This window comes from Cyprinodon variegatus, unplaced genomic scaffold (assembly GCF_000732505.1).
Source record: "Cyprinodon variegatus isolate N-32 unplaced genomic scaffold, C_variegatus-1.0 Scaffold215, whole genome shotgun sequence".
NCBI lineage: Eukaryota > Metazoa > Chordata > Actinopteri > Cyprinodontiformes > Cyprinodontidae > Cyprinodon > Cyprinodon variegatus.
Window position 1 is genome coordinate 875,759 of NW_015150668.1, and position 11,356 is coordinate 887,114.

The 11,356-nt window shown below is 40.0% G+C and overlaps 1 protein-coding gene across 1 annotated transcript in view; it reads left to right on the forward strand.

Moving 5' to 3' along the window:
- Positions 1 to 11,356, forward strand: part of pard3 (par-3 family cell polarity regulator) — a 337,809-nt gene that overhangs the window by 117,252 nt on the left and 209,201 nt on the right. The window contains exons 3-5 of the mRNA XM_015380465.1: positions 621 to 807; positions 8,021 to 8,208; positions 8,365 to 8,508. Coding sequence (XP_015235951.1) covers positions 621 to 807; positions 8,021 to 8,208; positions 8,365 to 8,508 — 519 coding nt within the window. The remainder of the gene's footprint in view (positions 1 to 620; positions 808 to 8,020; positions 8,209 to 8,364; positions 8,509 to 11,356) is intronic.

Here is an 11,356-nt window from a genome sequence, read left to right on the forward strand (position 1 = left end):
CCGGGGAGGATGTCACGACCATAGATAAAGGTCTCAAAAATAATGGCGCTGAGCATGTCTGGGGGAGACCAGGCGAGATGGCAGGCCATTAGCAACTGGTGCAGGATGTTAGGTGAACCAGGCGCTTGCATCTGCACGCTGTGCTCCAGGAATTTTATTAACACATCCAGCGGCGAAAAGTTGCTACGCCAACATGAGTTAGACCCTGGTCATCAAGCTGCTGTTTGTGTCTTACATATAGATGCACTTTTGCCATCTTATGGCCATTTTTGGTATTGGATTTTCAAGTCAAATTTAGTCTTCCATCATTCATGCAATCTCTGATCCCATACCCCCACACCCTCCTGGCATGGCATGAAAATGCACACACACATGCACGTAATATAGAGTTTCTTGCCTGTGTCGAAAAAGTTCAGGCTCAGGATCGTTTTTTGGTTTAATCCCTGTTTAAAGTTGAGGATATAAAGCAGAGAAATGTGACCATTAAATGATTTTGGAAACCATGTAGATTTATTTACCTACAAGCCTGGTTAATTGTTTTTTCAACACATTTTATGATTGTTTTAAAGTCCTATGTTAGTGAAAACCATCCTCATCTCCTCTTCTCTGCCTCTCTCCAGCTGATAGCCATCTATGAGGAGCAGGAGCCCCATCATGGAGGCGACGGCACCAGCGCCAGCTCCACGGGGACGCAGAGTCCAGACCTGTTTGCCGCCGACCTCGGTGCTGGCAGCGGGACCTCCTCAGCTTTCCAGCCCTATCAGAACGCCAGCGAGATCGAAGTGACGCCTTCGGCCCTGCGCACCAGTAAGTCCCGTCACCAGAGGAGGAAAGACTGCTGGGAACAGAGGAGTGTGAGGCTACGATTAGCCATTACTTTTGGAATGATCATTTCTTTTCACCATATATTTTCTGTGTTGTCCTTATCGAGTTAAATGTCAAAAGCTACAGCTGTATCCGGCAAACCTAACAAATCACCTTCTAACCCCACACTGGAGCATTGTTCATAAATTCAAGTAATTGGACAGGCGGAGCCTTTTTTTGCAGGCGTAGTTAGCAGTTTGATCCCTGGCCAAAGTGGCTAATTCAATCCGAAGCCTCCTAAATCACATTTGTCACTGAGCGCGCTCACCTCCGTGGGCTTTCCAGCCAGGTCGCTGCTTTGGCTCTAATTACTGCGAGTGCCGACACAAAGCAGCCTTTTTTAGCTGACTCTTCTGTTTGGATCAAGGAAACGATTTTAAGGAGAAACATGAAGGCTCAAAAAGTCACATCCCTTTTTAAATCCCAGCAGTTAGCCTCACTGAGCAGCAGAGATTTCTTAATATTATAGATTTTTCTTTGTTATACCATTTTATCCCACCTGGAATTCCTACATCTACCAGTTGTTGTTTTCTCTAGGCTGGGGGATGTAGTATTTAAGGGACCTGAGAAGCATTGGAATTTTTATTTTGGTTTTGTGTCCTTCAGTTCAGCAACATTTTAGAAGTAGATATATAATTATAGTACAATAGCTGCACATTTTAATTAGAATATCAATCATCTTCCAGGCTCCTCATCAATGCAATCGCATATCTACTAGAAGGGTCATTGTATATTTTTTGGCTGTCTAGCAAACTCCAAGAAATCTCTGTATAAATATATGATCTAAAGGTCAGGATCTCTAACAGTGTTCTCAGAGCCTTTCTAACAGACCACAGCCCTCAGCATCACATGTTCTCCGCCGTGCTTTTCCACAGATTTATCTTTCATTTAATGCCAAGTCCCGTTTGCTAAACAGCTGAATCTTTTCCAAAGAACAGACTTGGTTTTTCCTTGTTTTATTATTACCAACCAACTAGTTGAGATAACGCTACCATCGATAGTTTGGTAGTGCGCCAAATGAACTCTTTACTTTGTGCTTAACAGACACACAAACTTGAGTCCTCATCTCCTTTTTCTCAGTTCTAGTTGTGTTTAACTTTAAAGTTAAGCAATGTATAGGAAATTCTGCTTAATTCTTCCAAGCACATTATTTATGTCATAAAAATATTATTTAAATCTGTAAATAGAGTGTTGATTAAACTTGGGTTTAAAGATCCTGTGTTTCTGTGGTTGTACCTGGAAGGGTGGCTGCCTTCAGTGTAATAAATATGGTTTAAACCATCAAATTCTCAAACTTTAAGAGCAACCCAGAACGTAGAAAGGAGGGAAATGGGACGATGGGGGGAAGAGGAGGAGATGCTAGAGGTGAGCCAGACTCTAAAGCCCTTTGGAGATGCATAGCTGTATTAGCTTGGTACTGACCAGGTATTAACCAAGAGAAGTGGGACGGAATCTGTAATACTCTTGTTATGCAGGCTGAAAAGAATCAGGTGGAGCATCGCAGTGGTCTGTCTGATTTGGAGTGTGGCTCATATGAGTAGGGCTTGAATAGTTGAATCAGGCTGAACATTGTCTCTTCCTTACACAGGACCAGGAGGCAGTAATGCTCCTACATGTGGGCGTGGTTTGCATGTCTCCACTGGACACGCCCCCAGTGTTTTAACATTTTTCGAGACCTAATTTCTAATGCTTAGGTGCTTTTAAGATACAAATTTGGCCCATATATATATATATATATATATATATATATATATATATATATATATATATATATATATATATATAATATAATATGTGAGGCAGGTCACTGCAGTTCTCTTTGCATTGCAGATGAGATGCTGAATGTGAGTTTTTTTTCAAAAAGAAAAGGAAATCTTTGGTTTAATTTCACCTGCCAGTTACATCCAATTTAGCCTCCTTGGTAATAAATTCCAACCCTGCCTAATTGACTACACAGAGTCTCCTCAGCTGAATTTTAATATGTGTTAAGCAAAATGTCTGACATGGAAGAGAGGGAATTTGATTAATTTTCTTTTCGCACGCGTTCCTAATGAGAACGGCTCAAAGTGACTGATTTATGCTGCAGGAGATGCTGTCACTGGACTTTGTGCTTTGTAGCCAGTTTTGCCTGTTTGGCCCAGATTTTCAGACAGCGCAGGAGACAGTCTCTGCAAATTGCAGTTTAAGGACAGTACCTCACTTTAACTTATGAACACTCATAAAGGAACATAAAAGTTTTAGTTTTACTGTGTTTCACTGCTTTGAGATCCCTTTAATACACTTTATTGAGATGTGAAGGAAATGCTGCAAAGGTTGTTGGTTGTAGTTCTGATGGTTTTATGTCCCAAAGTTTAATTTTAGCAGAAAAAGGTGTTTTCTATCCTTCAAAACCAATAAAATATCTTTCCTACATTGAAGAATAAATGGACTAAATTTATAGAGCACTTATCTACTTAAAAACGACCACTAAAAGTACTTTACTTTCACTCAGTCTCACTTGCTGCTGTATGCAGATTCACAGCCATACACAGGCAACCTGGGCTTAAGTACCTTGCCAAGGGGCACATCAGCATGTTCGGGTGATGAAATCAAACCTTAAACCTTCCGACTACAAGATGACTGCTCCACCCACACAGATATTGCTTTAATACACATTTGGATTTTATAACAGACCTATTAACAGCTGTGAGGCTATGGTTTAGTTTCCATACATCCTCTATGTGACCCGGCAGTGTCCAAAGACTATTTATGGGTAATTATTAAGTCTTATTCTCATTAGTGTACAGGTTATTGTTATCAAGCCAGGTCTTTGGGGTTCCATAAGCAAGAGTCAAAAAATAAAACCAGGAATCACGATATTTTGTTGCACATCTAATTTGACATATATCCTCTGAATTCCAACAAAAAACAGATTATGAATTGAAGTTATTCATAAAACCAAAAGGGTGCAATAACCTTGTGTGCAGGATCCTAAAATGAGCTTTTTTTAAAAATCACCTTTAGGTTAATTAATAATGTTCAGCCCTTTTTGGGTAAAGTGTGTCATCAGTCCACACCTTGTTCTTACATTTGCCCACTTTCCATTGAAAAAAATTCTCCGCATATTTATTTAGGGACACCAACCCAGGCGATTTCTGGGCTCCTTATCAATCCAGACCTCTATGCCCCGTTCACACTACCCTCTTAAACCAATGCGTGCCGAGTTTAAATCAGTTAACCATACTGAGCTTGGTTCCTTGCGACCATTTACACACCACGCACGGTTCCTCGCCTCCTAGTGACGATCTATGATACTACTGTTCTCTAGAGGTTAACAAGCAAATCAACATGGCGGTGCCTGTGACATTCAAGAAGTTTGTAGATAGTCTGGCATAGAAGGCAGCCTTTGGTGAATTTCCTTGGCAGTCGGCTTTTGGGAAGTGGAAACGACAAACAGTCTAATCAGGGCTTACAGACGCAGGAAACAATGTCAGACGTTGAGGTTCATGGCACTGCTAAGCAGAATCATCCCTGGAAATCGTGTTTCATGGTACGGAAGCTTGTATTTTTATGAATGTCTGAAATTTCATGATTATGGAGGCTGACTGTAAGGTGATGACGCGGTCTGCTCATGCGCTCTTTGTTATCTGAGAATTGAGCCAGAACTGAACCATGCCAAGCCATGCTGTTGTAGTACCATGTTAGCGCGGTACGGTTGTATCTGGCGCAGTCCGGTTCAGTTGTGCGTGCCATTTACACTCAACAGTTATCTCAATGGCTGTTGTATTTGAAAGGAAAATCATTTCCACTTTCATTTTCACTCCATGTTATTTTGAGACAAAGATATTTTTGTCACTGAATTAATTTTGTTCCCACGTTGAACAAAGTCAGTCTAGTTTTATTAAAATCTGTGTTTTTTCCTGTTATTGAGGGCTCTGCCATGATATTAACTGCTGCAGAGTTATGTTTGTACCCTTCTCCTTCTTATTTCTCTGTTCAGAAAGAGTCGTATGATCCTTTGGAACCTGTGTAAATCCTGGCTTTGGTTAAATGATGCAAATTGGTGAATGTCAGGAAAACCCCGACCTTGGTTCAGTTATTCAGAGCTATTAAATCTGACAGGTGGTGAAAGCTGAAATTAAAATGGAGAATGTATTAAAGGGTGTGGCTTTGCCAGATTCGACTTAATACAGCTGCTTAAAATAAACATTGAACCGTTTATTTGGTCCTAAATCATTTATTTATTTAAGTGGAATTTTTGACCAGATGTTACTTCTGTTGCATGAAGGCAGTCTGACCCCACTGCCTTCCTCTGCTTCGAGTGGGTCTGCTCTCACGCTCTGAGTGACCCAGCGACAGCGCTCTGACACAAAAACACACACAATCCCACACTAACGAGTTATTTCCAGCCATATTAGGGCCTTTTGTTGACTTCCATTTATTCCAGGGACTATATTTATGCCCAACCGTAACACTTAACCCAACCCCCGACCATTCCTGAGCCTGTCGTTGACCAAACTTACTCCCCAATGTAACTCTATCCGTAAAACGACCAGACTTTGACCTTTATAAGGAAACATTTTAGAAACATAGTAAATTTACCAGAACATGCTGTTATTAGTCAATATAAACACACAGATGTGCTGAATAAAGCTGCTCTCTTAAAGATGTCCAAACAAGTGTCTCCAGAAATTTGTGGATACATCTAGAAGTGGACAGTTGTGTAAACCCTCGCACAGACATGGTATTCTACCCGCACACATCGATGCAAACACACAACAAAAGCACAAAGTGTTGCAACGCAGGAACAGAGAGATGCTCAGACTCATCAGTTTATCAGAGTACAAGGAAATAAACAGCCAGGAGCACAAATACACAGATGGACTTGGTCAAAGCTGAATAACCGCTGACCCAGTAGATGCATCAGTGTTTCCTGTGTGAGCAGATTTCCAGTTAAACTTGGGAACTGGACATCTTGGCTACCGAAAGAAAACACTTTTATTCAAAATATTTTTGGTTTTTATAATCCGTGTCTTTGCTGTTCATGGGGTTGCTAACGTCTGAAGAGCAGCAGATTTTCGCTGTCGTAACACAGCGTTCTGTGTGCTGTCCATGTGGGGATAATTACTTGGACCTTGGCCCGCAGCCCACACTAAACAACTTTGAAACGCAGTGAAGAGATTTAATGGAAGCCCATCGCTGACGCCGGGTGCTGTTCCCACACATTCTGCTGCTCTGCTATGAGATAGACTGTTAAAAAAACAAATAAGAGGAATTTACCAAAGCATAAAGATGGTGGGATTCCTATCCTAATTATATAAATTAGAAATCCAAAAACACCCACCAGTATTAATCAGGCACAGCAATGATAGATTATTGAGCTAAATTCAGTCTGAGTGTCAGCAAAAACTCACATTTAATGACATTTTATTTATTTTCCAGATCTGGAAAAGATCTGAATTTCCGAACTTTTTGCATATCCACATTTTAAATAAGTTCCTCTATATTTAACACAGCTAATAGGACTGAACAATTTTGACAAAAAACAAAATAGTGATTATTTTCAACCAATATTGTCATTTTATTTTGATTCTGTGCACGTTTTACCTCAGGGTTTCAGTGTTTTCTGTCCCTTCAAAGCTTGCTTGTCAGGAGTCCATTGTTTCATAACTTTGCTGTAAGCTTTGTTTGGAAACAGGCTTGCTTCTGCATGCATGTAAAGAACTGCGTGCTAACTGGAAGCATCTTTACTTTTTTCATGGAAGCCGACCCACTATAGACATATTACAATCACTTATCGGGCTGGATTCGAAAAAATGTGTCTGTAGCGACTATCAACCACCTTTTTGTCGCTTGTGGGTGCGGGGAATCTGGAATTTAACGCGCTTAAAAGAGGATGTCGAAACCAGGATATAAGGTATGAGCGTTCCCATTTATTGAAGTACGTTTGTATATGAACAAACTTTCCAAACAATCCGAGTGGCGGTCTTTACAACAAGTGAGATGGACAGGTAACTATGGAGAATGTGAAAATAACAGAATTTAACCAGAGGACGCAGGCTATTGTGTGCCAAAGAAAGCGGTAAAAACCATATGACCTCCCGTCACCCAAAACCCTTTCTGCCCTCTCACGTCTTACCTATAAAGCCTTCCCCTCCACACCGCCACCAGTGGTAGAGCAGAATATAGGTCACCACCACCCAAAACAAATAACCCAGAAACAAACCATACCTAAACACCAACAACTATAAATGGCTCCTACAGTGTCTCTTAGTCTTAAGTGCTTCAGTGAGTTGAAAATTGCATTTTCTTAAATTATGATTATATTGCAATTGCAATGTATTGCCTAGACCAGAGCTCTTCAACGTTTTCCAGGCCAAGGACCCCAAGCTGATGGCGAGATGGAGCGGGGACCCCCTAATTATATATATTGTGTGAAATTGTGTTATATCAAACTGGTCGTATAGTCACTCTATTACAGATGGAGTAATGTAACAAAAGTAATTTCTTCCTGGGATTATTTAAGTATTTCTGATTCTGATTCCTTGTTGATGGGACAGGTGTTGTGAATGAAACGGTGCCCAGCTTGAAAGAGCTCCTGTGTGTCGCTGAATNATCCATCCATCCATCCATCCATCCATCCATCCATCCATCCATCCATCCATCCATCCATCCTTTTCACATCTTCGCATTAAATCATTGAATATAATATTATTGAATAATAATAATTGAACTTTATTAATCTTACACTGAAGAAATTCACTCTGCATTTAAGCCTTCCCCTTTGGAAGCAGTGGGCTGCCCAGAGCGCAGGCTATGGGGATCGAACTGGGTACTTACAACCTCCTCAAAGCACAATTTCACTGCTCTAACCACTAGGCCAACACTCCCCCTCCAATTACATCCCAATTTGGATGTATCGATTACTTCCATGGCTGCATAAAGTCTAGTTGGGGAAAAATCTGACTTGCCTGCACACAGAGTTCTGACATTAATCCCCTTTAGGTTTAATTTTTAGACTAAAGGGATAGAAAAAAAAATGAAGACTAAGCAAAGAATTAAGACAAGTAGGCGATGTTGATTCAGGTCCCTGTATGATGTTCAAATATGGATTAAAGTGTCAGGAAATGAGGTATCAAATACAGGTTTAACACCTTATTTATGTGCCGTTTCTCAGATATGCCTCTCCACGTCCGGCGCAGCAGCGACCCCGCCCTGATCACCATCAACGGGCCGTTCAGCACCTTGGAATCACGAGTCCAAGCTGAAGAGACTCCATCCAGAAAGAACCCGACTCGCTGGTCCACCACTGCAGGCTTCCTGAAGGCTCGCCATTACTCAGGCACAAGCAGCCTGGAGAGAAAGGTGGGCAAAAAAAAAGAGGCATTTTAACTTCTCTAGTTAAAGCTTCTGTAATTAATTAAACTATATGAATTATAAACAAATGTTTTGCTTTGGATAAACTACCTTATTATAAAACACAGCTTTTGCCTTTGAAATAAAAACCTTGTTTCTGCACAGAGCAAAGGTTTAGACACGTACCGCAGCTTGCCGCGGGATGCTGGGACCTGGTCGAATCAGCGTGAGTTTCAGAGAGACACGGCCAGGTCATCGCTCAGTGCCAATCACCCCATGGTGGACCGCTGGCTGGAAAAACAAGAGCAGGTATGTGTGACTTAACACAGTCAGACACACACAAAGAAAAACTAGAAAAGAAATAACCCTAATCCCTGTTCTCAGATCCTCTCATTTTATGGAGAATGAGTAAATTCTCTGAATCCTATAGTACCTTTTTACTAAAATCAGTGTCGACAAAATCCATGGTGTCCCGGCTAGTATTACATGAACCTTTCAGCTAATGCTAAATAACGATGTACACATGTACCGATTCAGTAGGATTTAAAATGGACCGTTGATGACAGAATATGTTGGATAACTGGTCATGATCATCATTAAAGAAGTTTTTATAGTTCCCTGCTCTGGAACTTACAGCAATTTCAGAATTTACCGCCTGAAAATCTGGAAAAAGGTTATAAAACTGTTCCAAAGAAAAACAATATAATTCTGAAGACAGGAAATTTAAGTGGAGATGTTTTGTTGGGATACGGAGAGACAAATTTCATATCGGCTGTGAAGGCCTCATCAACACAGCGGCCTGCATGTGTTGATGTGAAGTTTTATATGGATTGTTTCTAATGAGCTCAGAAATACTTAGTTCTGTTTAAAACGACTTCAGTAGAGAAAGTTATTTAGTGATTACGTTGCAGTCTGCCCACACAGTCATAAACAAACCACTGCTTCAGGTTTTCACACATTTTGTTTTTTTGTTGCGCCAACACCTCTGCTGTGTCATTTATGAATTATGAATTACTTTCATAAAGAAGGTAAGTCTTTGAAATAGCTTAGAGATTCATTTTGGCATGCCTGCTGATGTATCCATTGAGGCATTTTGTGAAGCTGCTGTTTTTCTTGCTGCCTAAGATGATATTTCCCGCAGCGAGTTTAGCTCCACAACAAGTTTCCTGCATCTCTCTGAAGCGTTCTTCTCATGAGTTCTTCATCACGTTTCACTGTTATGGGGGTTAAATGGTGCGGCGCACTGCAGGATTGTGTCGTTAGGATTAATAGTCATCTGAAGTCTGTCTTACTTCCTCCTCCAAAGCATCCACATTTTGACCGGCTCCTAACAGCTTCCCATCCCTTTGACAATCCTTCACTTGAGCACTTAGAATAATATTTGTGTGTGGGTGTGTTTAGTGAATGCTTTTTCTCTGTGTGAGGGTTCGAATCAGCTTGATGACAAGAGTTTACATGGAGTGAGCAGCGATATACTTGATGTATAGTTTCCCTCGGTCAAAAAAAAATCTGCAGAATTTTCTCTTCTACCCTCGGGTTCTTTTCATCTGCAGAAACGTGCTCTAGATAAAATAGTCTATCTGTCACAAGCGAATAATTTGGAAAATGCATATAGACTTACTGCTCATGGCAGAAAGTGGCAGAAAAACTGCTTCAAACTTCTACAAAATAATGAGAGTCAGGAAATATTCCTTAAATATATCTTTAAATAGAGAACAAATAAGGAGCTCTCTGGGATTATGATATCGGTCCCTTTTTTTTTAGAGTGACTGGGTTGCTTGGGGTTCCTTTAAAGCTGCATAATTTATCTATAAAATATCTCCATTTCAATATAAATGTGTAAATATTAATATTAGAGGGGACCGTTGGAAATGCAATATCCGTTATTAGATTCCAGGTGTCATTAATTCAGTCAGGTGCACATAACTTGGAGCCATTTGGATGGAGTTTTTCTGCAGTAGTTTTTGACATGGACAATAATGTGATTGAAATATGGTTCAAAATAGATTAAAACAGAAGAATATTCAAAATAAAAGAGTTGTTTTTGGCTTTAAATGGGTCCCTTCTATCTAACTGTCAGACAAATAAGGCTCTGTTACATATTTGATAATTAAGCTTGAATGAAATAAAAAATATATCCAACAAACACAGATGATGGATTCATCTTATGATGTAAAAATGCTTCTTTGGGTAATCACCTTACTGGTCTGCATATCTTATCTTCCTCTCAGTATCAGCTCTATTTGATATTTTTTTTATTGCTTCAACTAAAGACTTGAGCAGATCGTCCCTTTGATGCTGATTAAAAAGAGCCCAACTGTTCAATTCATCATTTTAACTGAAACTCCCATGCATGTTTCAGTTTTAGAGACTTTTTTAATTCCTTGACAAGTCAAACTTGTGAGTTACCGTAATTCTCAGGAAACAAGTTAGAAGGTCTTCAGGAAGCCTGAAGACCTGGAATCATAAATAAATTCTGGCTTCTTGGAAGCTAAATGTAAAGATTGATATCTGAGGACATTTTACACGGTATGTATATGATATTAAATTGGGTTTTGGATTACAGCTCCTCCAGCTGCCTAGTCTCCTAGCCTCGGCTCTGCTGTAAGTGTTTAACGTCTCTCTGATTGAGAAGCTCTCTTTGTTCCAGGAAGGATGCTGCAGCACCTCTGCATGACGAGAACCGTGCTGCTGATCCAGATTGATCACATTATAGAACTGAAGTCCCATCTGTTAGCGGATTTATGTGTAATTCTTAAGAATAGTATTCTATATAAAATAACACTATAATAACAATGTGGAATTTCTTTTTACTACAAGTTAGAAATAATAATTGATTGGAATCACAGTTAATCAAGTTAAGATCTAATTTAAATGACTGCATAAAACAAACAAAAGTGAGAGAAAACACCTAGGATGCAGCAGTAATTCTACTTTACTACAGATTAAGGAACTTTGTTTTGATTCACTTCAACTCAGTTTATTTATATAGCACCACTTCACATTATGTCATCTCAAGGCACTTTACAATTCAACCAGATCATCCAGTCAAATTGGTTCAAAGTTTTCTGTCTAAGGAAAACCAGCTGATTGCATCAAATCATTGACTCAAAGGCAATCCCTCACACTAAGCATGCTTGTAGCGACAGTGGAGAGG